This window comes from Barbus barbus, assembly GCF_936440315.1.
Source record: "Barbus barbus genome assembly, chromosome: 37".
Taxonomy (NCBI): Eukaryota; Metazoa; Chordata; class Actinopteri; order Cypriniformes; family Cyprinidae; genus Barbus; species Barbus barbus.
The window spans coordinates 4,520,738-4,543,215 of NC_136715.1; the positions used below are offsets into that span (position 1 = coordinate 4,520,738).

At 34.5% G+C, this 22,478-nt stretch overlaps 1 protein-coding gene across 2 annotated transcripts in view; it reads left to right on the forward strand.

The window, feature by feature from the left end:
- Positions 1 to 16,873, forward strand: part of trim62.1 (tripartite motif containing 62, tandem duplicate 1) — a 45,673-nt gene extending 28,800 nt beyond the window's left edge. The window contains exons 4-7 of one of the 2 annotated variants that reach the window (XM_079397174.1): positions 3,511 to 3,767; positions 3,891 to 3,935; positions 6,781 to 6,896; positions 15,246 to 16,873. In XM_079397174.1, the coding sequence (XP_079253300.1) occupies positions 3,511 to 3,767; positions 3,891 to 3,935; positions 6,781 to 6,896; positions 15,246 to 15,796 (969 nt within the window). In that variant the 3' untranslated portion in view covers positions 15,797 to 16,873. The remainder of the gene's footprint in view (positions 1 to 3,510; positions 3,768 to 3,890; positions 3,936 to 6,780; positions 6,897 to 15,245) is intronic. The other variant, XM_079397175.1, reaches the window with a different exon arrangement.
- Positions 16,874 to 22,478: the final 5,605 nt, after the last annotated feature.

Consider the following 22,478-nt stretch of genomic DNA (forward strand, 5'->3'; position numbering starts at 1 on the left):
GACCAACACCACTTCAGCATCACAAAGTCCCAATCATCCATCAGGCAACACCAGGTGGGCTGACTCGGCCAATGCAAATGACGCCAGAGAGAGACGTGATCTTAATAGGATTTCATCTTCCTGGTGGCAAGGAAATCACATTTCCCATTGGAAAGACAGAAGTGGAACAAGTCCTTTATTTCATTTGTTAGTTGTCATCAGTGAAGTCTGTGTTTTTTTTTTTTCAGCTCTTACTATAGGCGAAGAAAGAAATGAAAATCTGCGGCTCGCCTTGTTTGTATGGACACCCATTGGTGGAACGGTTTCCATCATGCATCGATTCGACCTTGAGGTTTCAGATCTTTGATCCGTCGACTGTAACTGATGTTCTTTACACTTTAATGGAGATGATCGGCTTCCTCAGAAACATTTCGTTTTATCTCTCTTCAACTTGTTTTCCTATGCTGAGTTTGTTGGCTAGTTTCACAAATTCTCTTTTACGTTCGGCATCGACCCCTGCTGCTTTTATCTCCATGCTCATCTGCCCGTCTGCATGTGTAATCATGCCCTTCTCATGGAGGCTATCCCACAATAACCCAGAAGATTGAAGGAGGAGCAACCTAAGGCCAATTCCACTGACTATTAGACCATGTCCCCGTCTCTGATGTGCACTTTCCACTTGCTTGATAGCCCACTACAATACACTGAGAGACTGCCAAAATGATCATTTTATAACAATAACTATACATAAACATTTTAAATATATATAATCATTTAATATGAATATAGAGACATTTGGTAACATTTTATTTCGATAATCCACTTTAGACATTCTACTAACAGTAAGTAACTAGCAGTCATTAGAGTATTAGTAGACTGTCTGCTTAATAACTTCTAACACTTTATTTTGATGGGTCCACAACATACAACATACTGACTATGAGAAACTTTGCAAGTATATGACAACCTAAACCTACCCTACTGAGAGTTAGTAGACATGTCGTTGCAAATTAATGAGAATTAGTTGACATGTAGTTGACACATAGTTACAGAGTTACTTATAGTTAGTAGAACGTCTAAAGTGGACTATCGAGTATAACCAGACATTTAAATATAAGTACCATGGTTTTAAAATGACATGCTTTTTGCTGTGTCCTAACCAGATCATTCACTCTTAATTTGTCTTTTAACAATTTGAATCCACAGTAAAACATCATTCCGGTCGCGTAATTCTCATTTTCTTCTTCACGGGTAGCTCCAAGCTGTACACTCCAGTTGTATTTTAAACATCAAATATGTCTGTGGTTTTGTCACTTCAAGCTGTATTTTATTTGGGACCCACAAATTACTTGATGGCGGAAACTTGTCATGTTATACCTGGTTAAGACAGATCTTTTGATCATGTTCTCCCTGTGTAGGTTGTCATTGACTTGAAACACTAGTCTTAGACTTCTCTAACTGCACATACCATTATCTGTGACAATTGTTGAGTGCATGGGAATCACTGTTGTAGATTTGATAGTCAAATTTAACTTGATGCATTAATTTTGTTCCATTTTGGTTATTTTATCCTTTAAGTGCAGCAGATCGTTGCCTAAAAATGGGAAGGCATTTCTTTATAGTTTTGAGATTCTGATTAAAAACTATTGATTCAAATTGGACACTACTGTAAACTTGTTCCAGTTATTTAAATGGATTGTTTGACAGAAGTGTTTGTAGTCATGAGATGGCAATGGAAGAGAAATTTTGTAAAATTTCAGTAATTTTGTGGTTAGTAGATTTTTATTTTATTTTATATTTTATTTAATTTTATTATTCAATTGAATTTTATTTGCGGAATATTATTACAATTTAAAATCAGTTTTCTGTTTATTCCTATGATGCAAAACTGAATTTTTAGCATCCAGTCTTCAGTGTCACTCATTCTAAATCACTGATTTGCTGCTCAATAAATATTTCTCATAATCATCAGTGTTTGAAATACTCACTGGACACTTTATTAGGAACACCTTGCTAGTACCGGGTTGGACCCCCTTTTGCCTTCAGAACTGCCTTTATTCTTCGTGGCGTAGATTAAACAAGGTGTTGGAAACATTACTCAGAGATTTTGATCCATATTGACATGATAGCATCACGCAGTTGCTGCAGATTTGTCTGCTGCACATCCATGATGCGAATCTCCTGTTCCACCACATCCCAAAGGTGCTCTATTGGATTGAGATCTGGTGACTGTGGAGGCCGTTTGAGTAAAGTGAACTCATTGTCATGTTCAAGAAACCAGTCTGAGATGATTTGAGCTTTGTGACATGGTGCATTATCCTGCTGGAAGTAGCCATCAGAAGATGGGTACATGGTGGTCATAAAGGGATGGACATGGTCAGCAACAATACTCAGGTAGGCTGTGGCGTTTAAACAATGCTCAGTTGGTACTAAGGGGCCCAAATTGGGCCAAGAAAATATCCCCCACACCATTACACCACCACCACCAGCCTGAACCGTTGAGACAAGGGAGGATGTATGCATGCTTTCATGTTCTTTACGCCAAATTCTGACCCTACCATCTGAATGTCGCAGCAGAAATCGAGACTCATCAGTCCAGGCAATGTTTTTCCAATCTTCTATTGTCCAATTTTGGTGAGCCTGTGAGAACTGTAGCCTCCATTTCCTCTTAGCTGACAGGAGCGGCACCCGGTGTGGTCTTCTGCTGCTGTAGCCCATCTGCTTCAGGGTTCGAAGTGTTGTGCGTTCAGAGATGGTATTCTGCATACCTTGGTTGTACGAGTGGTTATTTGAGTTACTGTTGCCTTTCTATCATCTCTAACCAGTCAACCCGTTCTCCTCTGACATCAACAAGGCATTTTCATCCACACAACTGCTGCTCACTGGATATTTTCTCTTTTTCGGGCCATTCTCTGTAAACCCTAGAGATGGTTGTGGGTGAAAATCCCAGTAGATCAGCAGTTTTTGAAATAAATACTCTGACCAGCCCGTCTGGCACCAACAAACATTCCACGTTCAAAGTCACTTAAATCCCCTTTCTTCCCCATTCTGATGCTCGGTTTGAACTTCAGCAAGTCGTCTTCACCACATCTAGAGTTGCTGCCATGTGATTGGCTGATTAGCAATTTGTGTTACCAAGCAATTGAACAGGTGTACCTAATAAAGTGGCCGGTGAGTGTATGTGTTGCTTAGTATTTTAGTGGAAACTTAATTTTTTTTTTTTCTAGTATTGTTTGATGAATATAAAGTTTAAAAGATCAGCATTTATTTAAAAAAAAATTAAATAAAACTTTTGTAACATTATAAATGTCTTTTAATGTCACTTCTGTTCAATATCATGCATCCTTGCTGAATATGAATTTCTTAAAACGTTTTTATGCTCCCCATTTGCCCTAGAGTAAAGACTTTGTCTAAAACAAACATGCTTGTTTGACATCTCAATAAGTGTGTACAGTGGGTGGTGAAGGGTTGGTATTTGTGACTGTGTATTATTTTAATTCTAGTCGTAACTTTCTCTTCTCTACTTCATAGTCATCAGCGAAGAGCCTTCGTGCTACAATCGGCGTCGCGTTCGAGCGACTTCACCGCTTCCTGCGGGAACGACAGAAGAGCATGCTGGAGGAGCTGGAGGCAGATACGGCGCGCACGCTGTCTGATATCGAGCACAAGATCCAGCGCTTCAGCCAACAGCTCCGTGACGTCAAGGAAGGGATCCAGATCCTTCAGGAGCGACTCAGTGAGACCAGCCGTCACGAGTTCTTGGAAGGAATAGCCCTGACGTCAGACAGGTACTGAGGAGGGCATGTGACTCAGGGAGGAGTGGGTGAGCGTATGTTGAGGGTGGTTTGTATGGTAGTTTGAGATTCTCTGGCCTAAAACGTTTTGTCTTTTTTCTTGTAACTGCTGGTCAGGGAGCAAGTGATTCGTGGAGGGTATTGCTGGTGGAAGCTACCAAGGCAAGTCAGGTTATTTGACTTATGTATGTGACCATTGCACTTTGCCGTATGTCACAGTCAGAAGAGAGATCACTGAGGAACAGGCTAGGTTGAGGTTAGTTAGGAAGTAGAAAGATTATTGAAGCTTAACCAGTAGGGCTGGATGTTGACAAAAAAAAAAAAAAATCAATTTGATTTACAAGCTTGCAATTTGATTCCGTTTTGATCTTAATTCAGTTCAATTTTATATATATTCTATTCTATTCTATTCTCTCTAGGGTTGCAAAGGGGCATAACATTTCTGCTATTTTTTTTTTTAACTTTACAGAATTTTCCAAAAAATGTCAAACTTTTCTTAAGGATTTTTTAAAAAATCCTCAAATTTTCAGAAATTTACCAGAAATTTTCCACCACTCTTCAGTGTTACAGTAAATCATTCTCTCTCTCTCTCTCTCTCTCTCTCTCTCTCTCTCTCTCTCTCTCTCTCTCTATAAATATAAATAAATAAATAAATAACCTGGAACATGAATGTTGGAAATAATTACATTAGATCCAAAAGATAGTTTTAGCAACATAGCACAGATGCTACAGAACACCGTTAGCTGACTAGCTGTATAAGATTGTGTGCTACGCCATTATATAACTTCACAGGCATTACTGGCTTGTACTTTTACATCCATAATATTATAAATTGACAGTTTATTGCTGGTCTGTCATTTTACAGTGCTGTAATTTTTAAAGATGTCATATTATCTTAAAGGGTACACTACTATGAAAATCACACAGCTTTAGCGTGACATCAATAAGAAAAAGTATAATTTTATAGATATTGTTAATAATAGTTGTTCATATTCAAATATGTATGAACTTAATACATGACCTACACTATTTATTTAGCAAAATCCTGTCATTTTAATAAATATTACATGAAATGTATTAAAAATAGTTTCTGCTCCCATTAAGCTCAGTGTGCTCTCTTTAAGCTCTTCCACATTGAACATCTATGTAAATACTTCATAAACAGACTTTACATATAAACCGATGGTTGTCACTTTAAGTTAATCTAATCGATTTTCTATGGATTCTGTCAACTCCAATCTGCAGACTGGCTCTGATCTTTGGCAACTAGCATCAGCTTCTCCAGACTCTACATCTGTGGAAAATCAGGGCAAAAATCATGTAGTGTTCTCCAGCCTTAAGAGACTATAGATAAATTGATATCCATTTAATAAGAGGTTTCATAATGAGGCTAGTTTCTGTGTTCATCCCCATGAATTAAATGTTTTATTGGTTTGTTTTATATGATTTTTGAATGTTACTTAGCTGAACTTGGACTAGTATAGATGTTGCAATGTGCTTGATTATGAATATATAACTGATTGACTTGAATGCCTTGTTGCTTGATTTTACTGTTCTGTTTTTGTTTTGTGATTGACTTTGTACCTTCAAAAAATATATATATTTTTAAAATTTTCCTTAAAATAAACAGGAATTTTTAATAAAACATGATGTGAGCTTAATGGGAACAGGGGTGTGCTTAAAGGGTACAAAATTTTACCCATTAAGCACAGCCGGACGTTTTGAATTTAATTATGAATATCTTAATTGAAATGCTTTTGTCATTTAAAATAAAATTAAATATTTTTATATTCGGGCCGAGAAATTAATATTTTATTTTAACATAGGGCTGGGTGATAATTCGATAACGATAATTATCGCGATATAATTTTTCCTTGATATTTCCTTGATATTTATTTCAAGGAAAATTAATGGTCTGGCTTCTACAACTTTCACTTTGGAGCAAAAATCTGGTTTTAAATTTGAAAAAATAAAGATTTGACATTTATCGTGATAATTTTTTCGGCCATAACGCCCAGCCCTATTTTAACATAACTTTTTGTACTGAAACCAATATCTTGTGCACTAAAAATGTCTCAATGTAGATTTTGGTGAGCTTAATAGGTATGTTTACCCTATGCAAATGGTGGCTATCATAACTTATTTTCATGACAAATTTATTCAAACATACATTAATTTAAACAAATGTTGAAGAACAGGTTAGGGAAAAAATATATAGGTTAAAAATTCATGAATGTGTAAGACAGTACATATTTTTAGCAAACTGTTCCCCTGTTGAGTTCGTTTTTCTAGATAACTATCTCGCTATGGTCATTAAGTGGCTTTTTTTAATGTAAATGTAACGTTACGTAACATTGTTTACAAACTGTTTGATTGGCATCTTTCTGCGGTTGAAACACTGAGCGATTACATGAGGCGTGATACATTTTGATAAGTTGTACTGTTTCTTTTAACATACTGATGTTCATTCGTGTTTATTTTGTACTATTACTAGTAGTAAAGAGAAATACTTCTACAGCGATCTGTCACATCACCAAGAGCATCAAAGCAGTGTTTGTTATTAAAAATAACAAAGCTGGTTGCGATTTATTAGAGGACAGGCATGCTATAAATCCACATATCTTAGCCTTCTTAATCAGCATAAATATTTTGAAGTTTAAGCCTGCATTTTGAGAAAACTGCATTTCTGAATGGGTGTGTAACAGTCTTTTTATTTGGGAATGATGGGAGGGGAATGGGTTAGCCGTATGGGAATGGAATAGCATGATTAATGTTGCTTGAACTAATAAAAGTAATCTGCAGTGTTGCCAAGATTGACCTCACTCCCAACAGCGAATTTGAGCTGTTTGACTTTGCAGGGGCGGCACAGCTATGTAGAAAACACAGTACGATTCAAAAACGAGTGTTTGGAAACAGGATCTAGCCTTTGAGGAAGAATCAGCTTTGGGTTTGGTGGGTTGCCAGTGTTGAATTTGAATAATGCAGTTGTTGTCCTCTGTCTCTGCAGAATAAAGGGAAAGATCCACGAAACAAACCTCACCTATGAAGACTTCCCAACATCCAAATACATGGGGCCGCTACAGTATACGATCTGGAAGTCTCTTTTTCTGGATATATCGCCAGGTAATACGCCAGAACAACAGAATTGCATTTTTAATAGTGGCTATATGTCATTGGGAAAACAACTGCATCCCTCCTGGGAACAAAAAAATTACACTACAAATTGAGGTTATTACAGTTCTGAATGCTTATGCCTCGAAAATAAAGCTCACGATAATGTTAGCCTTCAGTAATTTGCACAAATATACTAGATCCAGCTTTCCCAAACAGGGTGTATGAAGGAACTGCGAGAAGTTTGTGAGATTCCTATGTGAATCCTGTTTGGAAAACTTTGATTTAGTATGTTTGTATGTGTTTAGCAAATACTTCCCAGCATCTCAGCATTATCATGTGCTTATATTCCAGGCATAATCATTCAGAACAGTTCAAAATCCATTTTGCGATGTATTCAGCCAAGCGCACACTGCAGGACTGAAGCTCGTTGCCCTTTCTATTGAGTGCAGACACTAATTTCAATCTTGTTTGCGGTCATGTTGGAGCTCATTTACTTCATTAATTATAGACTAGGTGGGTCACGATTATGATGGCTTGGCTTCATACAAGAAAGTTTTAATTTGCACTGAGCCATTAGCTTCTGTCTTGTAGTTAGCAGTTGGATTGAGAGATTTGAACAAACCCAAAACTGTTTGTGCAGCAGACATGAATAATACCTCAAATCATGTGGCTTATTGAGGGGAAGTGTGTTAATATTTGTCTGAGAGATCAGACCAGTGTTATTTAAATTATTATTGTTTATATTAACATAAAAATATTATATTTTAAATAGCCTTATATATATATATATATATATATATATATATATATATATATTAGGGATGCACGATATTATCGGCCTGACATGCAAAATTATGCCGATATGTCTTGCCGATAAGGGGAAGGGGTTAACTCGCATGTGCTCAGGGTGTGCTAGCGATTAGATCACGTCAGCAATGTGGCTCATTCTTGAAGCAAAGTTTTGTCTGAATGATGAATAGATTGACTGTTTTGGATCGCTGCATTTAATGTGTGAAGGCATGTACAGAATGACGCGTTCGGTGTGGGATAGAGTAAACAGTTATAGCACAAGCAGGGGCAGCAGTGACAGCCTCCCCCAGGTCCTAATGCCCGTTCGGTAAGTAGTTTTAATAGTAGGGGCGCAGTTGGCCTACTTCTAATTAAATTAAAAGTAAAATAGCCTACACAAATAACATTTAGACTGTGTTTCTGATTAAATAAAACAGTAATTGATGTAATAAAATAAGTATGTTTTGATTTAATGGTCAGAAGCTATAGCTTACATGAAAAAAAATAATCACAAACATGACACTTGTAAATTAAATAATTTTATATATACTGATTTATTCATTAATGTGTAACGTTTTATTTTTTAAACAAATCATGAGCTCTAAAAGATTTTCAGAATTTTTACAACTCTTTTGTTTTAGACCATCTACAAATGTTAAATCTTAAAATAAAATATTATGGTTAAAACGGCATCTTTCTGGGGGAAAAAATGCAGCGATTGATATAGTTGATTTATATTTATTTTCAAAGCTTCAATGTACTGTTAAAAAACCTTTATTATTTTTTATTTAATTCTAATAAATAAGTTCTTGTTAAAAACTAACTAAAATTAATAATATTTTGCTTATAATTTCTGCACAGGAGAGACTTGGTGTTGTTTCCAAACAAAAGGAAATATATCGGTATCGGCATCGATATCGGCCAAAATTAGTTGAAAAATATCGGCATATCGAATATCGGCAGAATACCAATATCGTGCATCCCTAATATATATATATATATATATGTATATATGTATATGTATATATATATATGTATATATATATATATATATATGTGTATATATATATATATATATATATATATATATATATATGTGTATATATATAAATAATTTTGTGTTTTGGGCATTTTTATTAGATGTTCTTTTTTAACATTTATTTTAAATATTTAAGTTTAAATTATTTTGTTAGAATTACAATTATTTATTATTATTATTATTATTATTATTATTATCGTTCATTTTTATTTATTTTTTTATTTCCATTTAGTTAAATTATTTCAGTTATTTGCCAAAACAAAGTTTCTAATCTTTGTTTAATTTTCCTATAATATTTATATTTTATTTAATTTCAGCTATTTCAGTTTTTTTCCCATATAACTTTTTATTATTAGTAGTAGTATTTTTTTAAATAGTTTTAGTTAACAGTATTGACTCTTGATCAGATTGTCTTTTTTTGCTTGGTGGCACGTAGGCAGGACAAAAAAAACAATTTGAGACCAGAATATCATAACCACCTTAGAACTACCCAGCGCACCATAGCAACTACTCGGGACACCTTAGCAACCAAACAGCATCAACCTAGCATCATGTGAGCGAGTATTAAGCACTACTACATTTTGTTCCGAAAGAAATGGCTTCTCATTGAATAGCCTGTTGTTATTTGTGCATCTGTTGCACATTAATAAAGTAATCATGTCCAAAGATCTAATACTAATCATTGTGTATGTATTAGTGTATCCAATTAGAGGTGATCTAATCAACACAAACACAGCCTGTGTGTTTACAGCCCTGTGAATGAGATAATGCATGTCTGATTGAGCTCTGCACAAGTGGGCCATTTTAATCGCTGCGGTGAGAAGCACTGCAGGCCTCCTCCATCTGTATTCCCCCTCAGTAGCCACCTGAGGCAGAGCATTATTTAAAATAACACAGCAGGGAATATCTCACTCTCTCAATCAATTCTCCAATTTACCACCGTCCTTTACACTGACAGAAATAAGCAAGGGCAACGCTCAGCCTGTTACATGAAACAAATCCAGTTCAAACCCTTCCTTCCACACTGCCGTACCCACTGCTTTTTATTCTGTACTGGCATGGCGTTTTTTTGAATTTCCATATAGACCTTTCCAATACCTTTTTTTTCCTGTCAACCTAAAGCCAGTTACTGAGCATATAAATATTGAAAGTTTTATACACAGTCCTGTAAAATTATATTATTGTAATTTAGTAGAATGTTTTATTTTTTAAAGTGTAGTTAAAAAAGTGTTGTAAACATATACATAATGTGTATTCTTTTTTTTTTTTTTTTTTCAAATTTTCATATTTATTGCAAATAATATTGATATTATAGATTGTTAATAATTAGTTTATTTATATTTATTTACTTTTTAGTTTTTTATATATATATATATACACACACAACAGTTTTTTCTAGTTCTCTAATCTGATTGGCTGAGAGCCTTTTCCTGGAGTGTGATATTCTATTCTTATATAAACGCAATATCACACTCGTAGCCATGTGATATGGCTATATCAGCTATATAGCCATATATATTTATGTAGCCGTATATGTGTATCTATAACACTTTTTCACACAGGGCCCTGTGGGTTTGGATTTTGTTTTCCCTTCATAAAAATAAACCCTTCATTTAAAAACTGTAATGTATCGCAATATATCGTATCGCAACCTCTGTATCGTGATACGTATCGTATCGCCAGATTCTTGCCAATACACAGCCCTAATATACATATACATACATATATATGTATGTGTGTGTGTATGTGTATGTGTGTGTAAATGTAAATATCCTTTTTTTTTCCTCTAATCATTTATTTATTTCCCCCTCCAAACCTGAACAGCAATATTTTTTGGCACTTTCTGAATCCAAAGCCAGTTATTGGTGCTTGTTTAGTTTAGCGTGACTGAGAGAGCGAGGAGAGGCAGAGACAGATCGAAAGCAAGTCGACAGAGGCTAAATTATTTATAGGTTACCTGAAGTACAAACTGCCAATGTCAAAAGAGTGGAAATGTCGACATCCTATCCTCTGGACCGGCTTCTGGCACTGCCGTTTGTCTTGAAGGTTTTAAATAGCCAAGACATTGCAAATTTCCCTCTTCATCTCTGGTCTCTGGCAGACATGCCCATCTTTGGTATTGTGAAGCATTGTTTCACTGTGAATTTTCCAGCCTAATTTCATACAAACCCAAAAAAGTCACTTGTAAAAAACCACTAGTGGTGTGTGCAATGCAAAAGAATGCATACCATGCCTGATAAGTGATTGCTTCAGATAAGCATTCTTCATTTTCTCCCCATATTTCCTAATAATCTTTCTTAATCTTCATGTAGTTTCATAGCTCAATTTTCCAGGATTATATCTTGGCAGCTTGCATAACGTAATTTTGCAACTGCTTGGCTTGGGTCTCTTTTTCATGTCCAAGCTAGTGGCTTGTGTCCATTGTTTTTGTCTGTATGCAGGAGGCTTGTTCTCTATCCAAGGTTTGCGCTTCTCTCAGTCCATTTCTTTGGCACCACTGAACCCACAGCAAACTGGCACCATAATGGGCATTGCAGACCATCCGCTGCAGGCATTACCAGTCAGGCAGCTGTTGATGGATGGAGTTTATTTATCCTTCCTTGATAAAGTACTCAATGCCTGGCAGCAGCGCTAAAACAGTGGCCAGTGCTGCAAACTTTAGACACTTTTGCTCCTGGCCTGTGCTTGTATTCTGATTGCTGGATGGATCTTAAAGCTTACAATCCTTTGTGTTTGACCTGACCGATGATGAGATAGAGGGAGTGTGTTGATAGGTTTCAGAGGAGTATTTTTTCACCAGCTCCGGTATTAATTGTGTCAGCGCTTTTGATAGACAAGTATAACCTCCCCAAACACCCGTTTCCAGCTGCTCCTTTAGCCTTTGTGCCACTTTTCTCTTTGATAAGTATAGAAGAGAGAGTAAAAAGAAGTGGTGAAGAGGTGGAGTGGGATATTTAGGTAAAAGTCCACAAAGCACATGCACTAACTGCTAGACCACTGTGACCTTTTTGTCTTCTATGGATGTCCACATATAGACACCCAAAGGCAAACTATCTTTCTAAACTCTTACTAAATCTCCTTTAGGGAATCGGTCAGATTAATGCATAAGACCAATAACAAAAGAGCAATTTTATTTAAGGAACAATTAATGATTTGATGACAATAGTTGAATTATTGAAAATTATATTCACACCCAAGTGGTGCAATCGCGATTAGTCCATTTTCGACTATTCGATTTAAAAAATCCTCGACTTAATTTTGCTCGCATCAACTGACAATACCGGAAGTGGTGCATTTCACGGACGAGAATCCATAAAACACATTAATAGACTGTTTTCCAAGGCTGCATGATATATTAAACCCATTTAAAAATTCTAATTAAGCATAATTGTTCATTTACAAACATAATTATTTCCATGCGTGTAGGTTAAGTTTGTGCGTCACACAGCGGCTCCGTTCACAGTAGCTCCACAGAAACTGTTATCATTTACATGTGTGGAGCGTCTCTAACTCGTCTCTGCATGTTGTTGTGAGTTTGGGTTTATTATAACGTTCATCTGGGAACGCAACGTGCGCCATTTCATCAGATTTGTAAGGTAAATCATTTATAAATCTACACAAACACAGGAGAATACATCGCGGTTTCAGAATAAAAGCTCAAACCCTCACTCTGAGTTTTGATGTTCATATATTAATTTAATTACAGTGGCTATAGCATTTCTGTCCTAAAGAAATGGCCAAATATTAAAGATTAAGTGGACATTTGATTTAAATGGTGCGTGGTCAATATTAAACAAGCACTAGATCGCACAGTAATCTGCCGGCTGCAAACCTTTGTTGTAATGCGTAATCTACATTAGCTCTATTGATTATAATCAGTGTTGGGCTAGTTACTCAAAAAATGTAATATATTTCTCATTACTAGTTACTCCTTTCAAAACTAATATTGTTATTTTACTTATTACTTTCTGGCAACAGTAATTAGTTACTAGTTACATTACTTTTTCTTCACGCCCCACAGAAGTTGTAATTGTGTGTCTTCCACATAAAATTCTTCTAGGATGTTACTAACAACATATTTCTTCCTCATCATTTGACCAAAATCCACATTGCATCGTAGTCAGAAGTTATTACAAACACTCAATAGTATGTCATGTGTAGCTTGAAGCTAATTGGAATTTCTCCGTTACTCGTATACGATTATATTCAATTTTCCAAAAAGATTTTGAATTATAGTAATATAATGTACCACATGCTGATCGGGGGATGTGATGCCAGAGTAAAGTAAAGCCACAACTTGCACACAGCAGTGTTCAGATCATCTTTTTTCCTGACAAAATCAATATAATGCAATATTTCTGCTGAATGTACGCTTTTCCATATTCCAAGCTTGCCTGCTGCACTGGGGACATCACATGCATGTGCGAATCGTGAAAATTATGAAAATAAAATAAATAATTTGATTTGTTGGATTTTAAATCAGGGGGGTTGAGGCATCAAAAGTAACTTATGGATGGTAACTAATATTATTACTGAAATCGTATTAGTAATTAGTTACACTAGTTACTGCAAAAAGTAATATTACAGTAGCTAAGTTACTAGTAACTAGTTACTGCCCAACACTGGTTATAATACATTATGTATTTTAACAGTTTTGTTCAATAAAACCATATGATTTCTTGCTTTTGATACTTTATTTGAACTAAAATAGTGGAATTATTATTGCCTCATTGCTATTATAAATGTACTAAAGTCATTTTAAAGGCTATTGTTCACTTACATCTATTTTTATTACCACAAAAAAAAAAGTATTATAATTATAGGGCCCTATGAAATCCGTTTTATTTACAAATTCATTTTTTTTTTCCATTTTCATTTTTCTATACTCTGTTTTAATGGTTAAATAAAATTGTATTAATCATAATTAATTGAGTTTTACAGTTTTAATCTATTATTTTCTGGATTCCATTTTAATGGTTCCATTGAATTCCATTAAATAATCAAAAGCATCTCCAATTAATTAATTTTATTTAAAAATAATAGTAATAATAATTTATTTTTTTAAATAATGTGTATTTACATTTTTCTCCTAAATAAATTCTAGTAAATAATATTTCTGGTAAATACTTCTTTAAAAAGTGTTTTTTTGATTCTAATTGTATTATTATTAGACTAGAACACGTGGATATGTTGTCGTTCTCACACTATAGTGATTTGGATATGAGATGGACACTCTGTGTTGCACTTTACTTTTGCTTTAAAGGATTTCATAAAAGTTTGGATTTCATTTGGCGTTTCACTACTGAAGTCCTCTGTTCGTTTTTTTCATCATGCTGGAGATGTTTGTTTAATTCTGTTGTTTAAACATTTCTAAGAATACTTTTAATATTTAAAAAAAAAAAAAAACTTTTAATAATAAAATGTTAATACTTGATTCCAGTGGACTCTAAACATTGCATTTATTTAACGTGAATATCCAACTGTTGGGGTTAATTGAACAGATTTTTTCCCCTTTGTAGTTGCACTCACTGCTGTAATGAACAGAAGCCCAGAACATGTGGATATATTGACATTAAGAACATGCTGACTTTCTCAGACTTTTGTTGTTATTTTCTTTTCATTTTTATTAGGTTTGTTTACATTTTTACTTTTTTATGGTACACTACTGAATGGCAAAGTTGCAAGTTTAATAAAATATTCTTAAGTAAAACTGTTGATTTTTTTTATTTTTTATTTTTTTGTGGAAAATTAATTGTTTTGGATTAATCGATAAATTAGTCGATACATTAATCGAAATAAAAATAGTCGTTAGTGGCAGCCCTACACCCAAGGTGGTAACCCGGCCATGATTGTAGAGTAAATGCTTTCTGGAGGTATTAAAGTCATTTAATTGTCATTTAATAGAAAAGCTCTACTTATTTGTTATTACTTTTTAATTTATTAATTAAATATATTTTCAAAATAGTTGTATGTTCTTTAGAAATGTATTTATTTATTCTTAGTTTTTATTATTTGTATTTTATAGGTATTTTCCTTTTTCTTTTTTGTTATTTATATTTTTCTTTTTAATTATTGTTTTTCTATTTTTAGTTTTTATATTTATTGATTTTCTATGTATTTTTCACACACACAGAGAGAATTTTAATATTGATTTATTGATTTTTATTTTTATAATTATTTAATTAATTATTTTAAAAAAAAATTATATTTGTAGTTTTTTTTATTGTTTTTCTATGACATATTTTTTATATTTATTTTATGCAAAATGTATAAATTTTTTCTTTATTTTTATAGTTTATTTTTTAGAGATTTATTGTTTGTGTATATATGTGTATATATTTGTATATACACATTATATTTTATGTATGTTTATATGTGTATTTATTGTTATTTGTTGTCATTATTATTATTTTTTAGTTTATTTATTTGTATGTATGTTTACCTGCTGTAATATAACAGGTGATAACACGCTTATTTTGGACTGATTCTAAATGCACTGATTTTCATTTCCTCTATCTTTATGTTCACAGTGCCTGCTGCTTTAACCATGGACCCCATCACAGCTCACCAGCGGCTCATATTATCAGACGACTGCACCATCGTTGCATACGGGAACCTGCATCCACAGCCCCTGCAGGATTCACCGCGCCGCTTCGACGTTGAGGTGTCAGTGCTGGGAGCCGAGGGCTTCTCGGCAGGCGTCCACTACTGGGAGGTGATGGTGTCCGAGAAAACCCAGTGGATGATCGGAGTGGCCAACGAGACGGTCAACCGCAAGGGCAGCATTCAGATCCAGCCCAGCCGAGGCTTCTACTGCATCGTCATGCACGACGGTAACCAATACAGCGCTTGCACCGAGCCCTGGACACGCCTCAATGTAAAGAACAAACTGGAGAAAGTGGGCGTCTACTTGGACTACCCCAAAGGTTTACTGATTTTCTACAACGCTGACGACATGTCCTGGCTCTACACCTACCGAGAGAAGTTTCTAGCTAAACTTTATCCATACTTCAGCCCCGGTCAAAGTCACGCCAACGGGAAAAACGTGCAGCCCTTGCGAATTAACACCGTGCGTTTATAGGAGCCGAGTCAGCAGAGAAGTTCAAAAAGAAGAAACTGAAATCTAGGTTGTATAATAGTGTTTCTTTCAGCTTACCTGAGGGTGCTCGGTAGGTCGCCGACACGTTACTGAATGAAGCGATCTGACTGATGGATTGTGACGTAAGGCTCTGTAGATGCCTGGAGTTGGTAAATAAAATGGAGAGCCTTGCACTTTTCTGAGAGCTGCCTGTGGGCATTTTGTACATTTTATTGTCGCCGGTCATTTGTTATCTTGCCGTGGCCAGCCTGCTTGCCCAAGATTTCCCAGCTGCTTGTACACAACACCCCAACTTGTGTCCCTTCAGCCCCTGCAGGGTCCAAACGCTCCTTTCATGGCTCAAGCCTGGGAAAAAGAGCTTATCTGTTGTGCAGACGGAAATAAAAATGTGTTGCCTGTTTCGTTTTGTGCAATTGGTTTTGGTGTGTTTGTGGAGACACTGAACTAGTGCTGTATGAACTTCTTGATTTCTTTTATCTCAATAACTGCATGATCGGTGAGTGGAATATTGTGTCCCTCAGGTCTTGCTGAAAGAGTTTGACTGCAGTAATCAGGCCCACAGACACCCCGTACGCGTGAATGATCATGTACGTGTTTTTATCCCCTTCTACTCGAGATTCAGGACTCCAACACCACTAACGCATCTGCTGCTATTATTAAAAAGGGGCCATGACTTTTCGCATTTGTACAAATCGCAGGACAGGTGATAGATTTTGCTTTGGTGAAAAGTACGTCCCCCACGCCTTCCTTTTCCCTTTAGCTCGATAGTGCTTTTGTTTATTCATCTTGTGCTTACTTTCTAGAACATTCCAGTGTTTAGGGTCCCGGGACTTCTCGTTAAGAGGGTTAATACATCTAATCAGGTTATAAGATGGTGAAAGACATGTCCGTTTCTGAGAGACTACATCCGTTGCTCTTTAGAAAAGTCTTGAAATAGCTCTATTTTTTGTTGTTGTTGTTGTTATAAATCAAAATTATTTCCCCTTGTAAATAAGAGCCTGATGCAATTTCAATGACTTAAATATATATTATGAAGCGCCAAACAGGAAATAATTATATAAAATATAAATATATAAATAAAAAATGTGAATATATATATATATATATATGTCAATAATGTATGTAAATCTGAATATTTAGTTTTAAGTCTGAATATATGAATGTAAATTGTGAATATGTACTGAATAAGTAGCAATATATAGATAAAAGTCTGAAGATATAGATAAAAACTGAATATATAAATGCAAATCATGAATATATGTATAGAAGTATATAGTTGACATGCCCAATAATAAAGATATTTTCATGTAGAGATGTAGACGATATATATTAGAATTTACAGTTACAGTATATGTTCAGGATTTACAAATATATATTTTTAGAATTTTAACTATATATTCATGATCTATATTTATATGTATAAAAAAAATTACATTCATGTATTCAGACTGACATCTACATATTACAATTAATATTTATATATACAGACTTATAACTATATATTCTGAAGTACATTTCTATATTCAGATTTATAAATGTATATTCTATATTCACAATTTACATTTCTATATTCAGATTTTATATACCTAATTATAAGTTTGGCGCTTCATTTTATATATATATATATATTATTTTATTATTATCATTATTCTTATTTTTTTACAATGCATATATAGTTTTAAATGGAAGCACTACAGTCCTGGAATCCACTCGTAAATGTTCCTTAATTTCTCAGATGTGGCCACTATTTCAGTTTGGTGCGTTGCTGTTTTCAGAGGCTCAGTTGTGTGCTCTGAACCTGAGTTTTAATGCTAGTAATTATTGCTGGTTCCTCCATGAATTCTTACCATTATACGCCCTGGTTGAAGTAACTTCACCTGGAGTGATGGACAGGTTCAGAATCCATTCCCTGTATTATTCTGTACTTGAACTTCTCCGCTCCTGATTGGTTCTGATGTACATGTGTGTTTTGTCGTGTTTGGTGTTCAAGGGTAAAGGCCATTTATAATATGGACCTCGAGGTTGTTGCTCGTGTTTTAAGGCGGTCAGACGATTAATATTATTGTTAGGTGATGGTGATGGGTTCTTTATGAAATATAGTTATATAGTGCTGAGGATTGTTGTTGTTTGTGATGATGATTTGTGTGTTTGGATGAGAGCTGCTTGACACCCATCTTTGTCTAAAAGCGCTCTGATGAGCTCTTGAAACTGGAGGTTCATGGAAAAATGTTTTAGTGTTCAATTAAAAGAAATGGTAAAACCAGAAGCATTTCTGACTCTTCATTATGATTGACTGATTTCATAAACAGTCCAACAAGTGTCAAATGAGACTAAAAATAAAGGTGTTACTAGACAGAAATCCTGATTGTCTATTGAAGAACATATCAATGACTGTTATTCAGGAAACAGAACTTGAATTAACATTTACCTTCAGGGGTTTAACTAGTAAAAAGACAATGTTAACAGTGTGTTGTGGCTTAACACCGGTATCACCGCCAACACTGTCTATCACAGCAAGCCTAAAAAGTACAACAATAATAAAACAGTACGCTACAAACTAACTTATATAATGTAATTAACATAAAGGAATAAGACGAGGCATGGCATAGGCTACACCAGAACGTTTAGCAAACACAAGCCTCCATAGCGTAACGTGAGATAAGCAGCAAAGACAGCTTCTCTGGTTTAAGAAGCAGTCTTGTATTTTACTTTCACTTGAAAACCAAATCCTCCATCCCTTCCGCCATCCTTTCCTCAGTATTCGTGTCATTTTTGCCGCTGTTGCTGACGTGGCGAGTATAAACCAGGCTCTGCTCCCAAAGAGCACTCATTGAAAGCGCCTCTCTCTCTCTTCACATGATCAGAAATCTTACTCCTGCTGCACTGTGCGTTGGCTCTGCAGCGCGTGCTTTATGCATGGAGCAGAGCATATGTTTTGGAGCAGCGTATAGACCATGCACTGGCACAAATGCGACCACGTCAAACATTTGAACTCGCACATAACTATCGGTATCGGCATCTTTATCGGCCAATATCATTCTGAATAATCAGGCATCGGCAGAGAAATTCAGTATCGGTGCATCTCTAATATATATATATATACATAAACATACTATTGTAATATTTATTAATAATTAAGATTTTGTATTTTTATAATTTCCATTTTCAATTTTAAATTGATGTTTATGTATAGTATGTTTTTATATTCTGCATTTTTCAGTTAGTTGCCAAAGCAGTATTTCTAATTAAGTTTTTTTTTAAATCTTATATATATATGTATATGTGAGTATTAGAGTAATACATTGACGTGAATATACAAAACAAACAGCTGTTTCCGAATCACGAAAAATGACAAATATTAAATGTTGTTGGCCAGAAAGAAAATTTTTGGTGGTGAGCATTTGAAATGATTTGCATTGTGACTGTTGCTATAGGCCTACTCAAATTCTCAACAAAAAAATTAAATAAATAAATAATCCTTAGCAATTTCCAACTGGTGAAACTCCTTTCTTCCTTCGACATGCACTTTTCTTTTCCAGCTGTTTATGACGCATCAAAAGACAAAGCGAGCAATTGATAAATCGCTTTTGCCATCTAAAAACAATGTACTGCGATTTGGCACTTAGTCCTCCAAACTGCCGAAAAATGGCTTGTGTGCGAGTAGAAGAATTGATTTTCCTTGCATTTTTAATGAAATCATTGCATCAACCTGTGTCCAACAAGACTTGGGACATGGTTTATGGATCTTATATTGCACAAGTGTTTTGTTATTCACTGAAAGCTGCTATTACACAGTCTCCTGCGTCAAGGAACCGCGTTCTTGTGTGTAATTGTGTAAGTATCCCTCAGGACAAGGGTCCTGTCAAACCTATAGACTTCTGTACAATGTATCTCTACAAAAAAAAAAAAAAGATGCTGTCATACTAGCTGTCATAACTAGGTGTGGGCGGTGTGAGGTTTCAGCTAGGAGACCAGCTTTAAAATCAGACAAAAGACAGAAAGAATGCTGTCACGCTGTCTTCAAGACACCTCGCCATCATTATAATGAAAAGCTCACTTTCTCACACCTAGAAATGCTAGGATGTCACTGCAGGGCTTCAGGGAAGACATTGCACTTTAGTGAGGAACTTGCCTATATAGCACCAGATGCTGGTTTAAATGATACATAGATATCATGATGGGGCCTCGTAGGCAAGGTAAATCATTCAGAAACGTTAGTCAGTGTTTAAATAGTGGCTGACGTAAAAGGTTTTGAGAGTATCTTCTCATGGTGGTTGATGTGGCACTCAAGCTGTAAGCTGCTCTTTTTCTCAGTCCTTACCCTTCAATCATTTTTTTAACCACATGATATCTGCAAACCTATAATGAATTGTACATTTTATCTAAACTACTTGACTTTTTTGAAGTCAAATTTTATTGCTCAGTGTTATTTTAGTATAATTGAGACACTAGTTTTTATTAATATTTTGAATATATATTTTTCATCTTATTTTAAACAGTTTTTTTGTTGTTTTTTCTTTTTTTGAAATATTGTTTTTATTATTTTATTTATTTTAGTATGTCAAGTTAAACTAAATGTAAATCAGAAATGTTGCCTTGGCAAGTATCTGAAATCAAATATTTTTAATAAATATTATTTCAGTTTCAGCTTCAATAACAATTTTTTAATGGTTTTAGTATTAGAATCGGTTCAATATTCCTTACCAGGGTTGTTATTGATAAATATGAAATAAAAAAATCATTTAAAATATTAATAAATGCTGTGATAAATAATACTAAAATAACACTTTTAAAATATAATCAAATATTATATTAAATGTAAATCTTAGCAACTAACTGAAATAATTTTTAAGTACTAAAATTACTAAACTGAAAATAAAAATAAATAAAAATAAAAATAAGAATGATTTACTCCTGACCAGGGATATTGATAACTAAAACTGTTTAAAATCATTTTAATTAATAGAAGTAAATGCTAAATAAAATTGGCAACTAACTGAAATAAAATTGAAAAACAAAAGTTGAAGTACTAAAATGACTAAAACTGAAAAATAAGAAACAAAAACAAATAAAAATGATAAAAGCACAGTTGAAACAAACTAAAATTAAAACTTAAACTGAAATAAAAATAAGAATTCTTTATTCCTAACCAGGATTGTTATATCTAAAACTGTTTAAAATAATTTAAATTAATTGAGTTAAAGAAAAAAATAAAATGATTAGATATTAAATGAAATCTTTGAAAAAAAAAAACATTAATAAAATCTTTTGGCAACTAACTGAAATTAAATTTTAAAGTACTACAATTGCTCAAACTGAAAACTGAAATAAAAAATAAGAAATATTTACAAAAAAGATAAAAGCACATAGTTAAAAGTTACAAAAATGTAAATGAAAACTAAAAATATATATTAAAAAAAAGTTAATTTAAAATATCAATAAACACTATAATAAATAATACTAAAATAACGCTGTGGCTTACGCATGTTGTGTCAGAGTTATAGCACTGCCTTTTACGAGTGTTCAAATAATTTGCAGAGTTGTTTGCTCTCCTGTTCTTACAGAGATTCACCTGTGCATGTGTGCCTGTGCAAGTCTGAGTTCTCAGGTAGGACGCGTTTATGTGCTGTCAGTTGTAGCGTTTGCCCTGTGGTGCTTTTCTGTAGAACTCAACTAGAGCTACAGAAGGGCCCAAAAGGAAGATGGGGCGATTAACAAAGGTTTCTTCAGTTTCCGAGTGCGGTTTCATATGCAGATACGTCAAGACGGCGCAGGGAGACCTCTGCTGTTGAAAGCTATACTTCAGAGCTGTGACCTCATCCAAAGAGGTTCTTTTTCTCCTTCAACTTTGTGATTGTTCTTATTTTCCCTTGTTCAGTCCCTAATTTGCTCTTCATAAACCTCATTCTGTACCGATTCCAAGTTGTGGGAAACTTTGGAGTTTGATGAATGTGCTCATGACAAATAACCAGTGCCTTCAAGCACTTCTGTACGCATAAATACTTTATTGCACATTTTTATTTTTTATGATAACTCTAAATGCCACTGCTCATATGACACTATTGTTCTGTGAAGCACAGCTCCCTTCGAGCCCCAATCCTTTTTTAGGGAACCATAAACTGGTTTTGGGTTTAAAAATAACGTAACAATCTAACATGAAACCAGCTGGTGTTCTCGGAATGAACAGATTATTTACTTTGCGAGGAAAATGCACCTAATAAACTCATGAATTCTTAACACATCTGTTTTGGCAACCTTCATTTGTCGGCTTCTATCAGATTTAGCCATGCATAGACGATCCATCAAACGTGTTTGTCTTTTGTTACACGGACATTGACGGATTGGCCATCTCCAGTTTTCAGCTTCACAAACCTCCTCCATCAGAGGTAATTCAGAGTTCATGCATCACATTGCAATCACGTTTTTTCACATTTTCTCCTGTGGATCATTTTACACAATGATTACAAAATTGGTCTGATTTTTAAAAAGGTTTCTATTTAATGAAAACAATTGCCTTATTAAATGAACTATTATTTATAAGTTTTTTGCTTCTGGGGCCTTCTGTTTTTGCTTTAGATTTTGAAATGATACAGTCTAATATAAATCAAAGATTGCACATTTTTATATATACACATACACATACACACACACACTACCAGTCAAA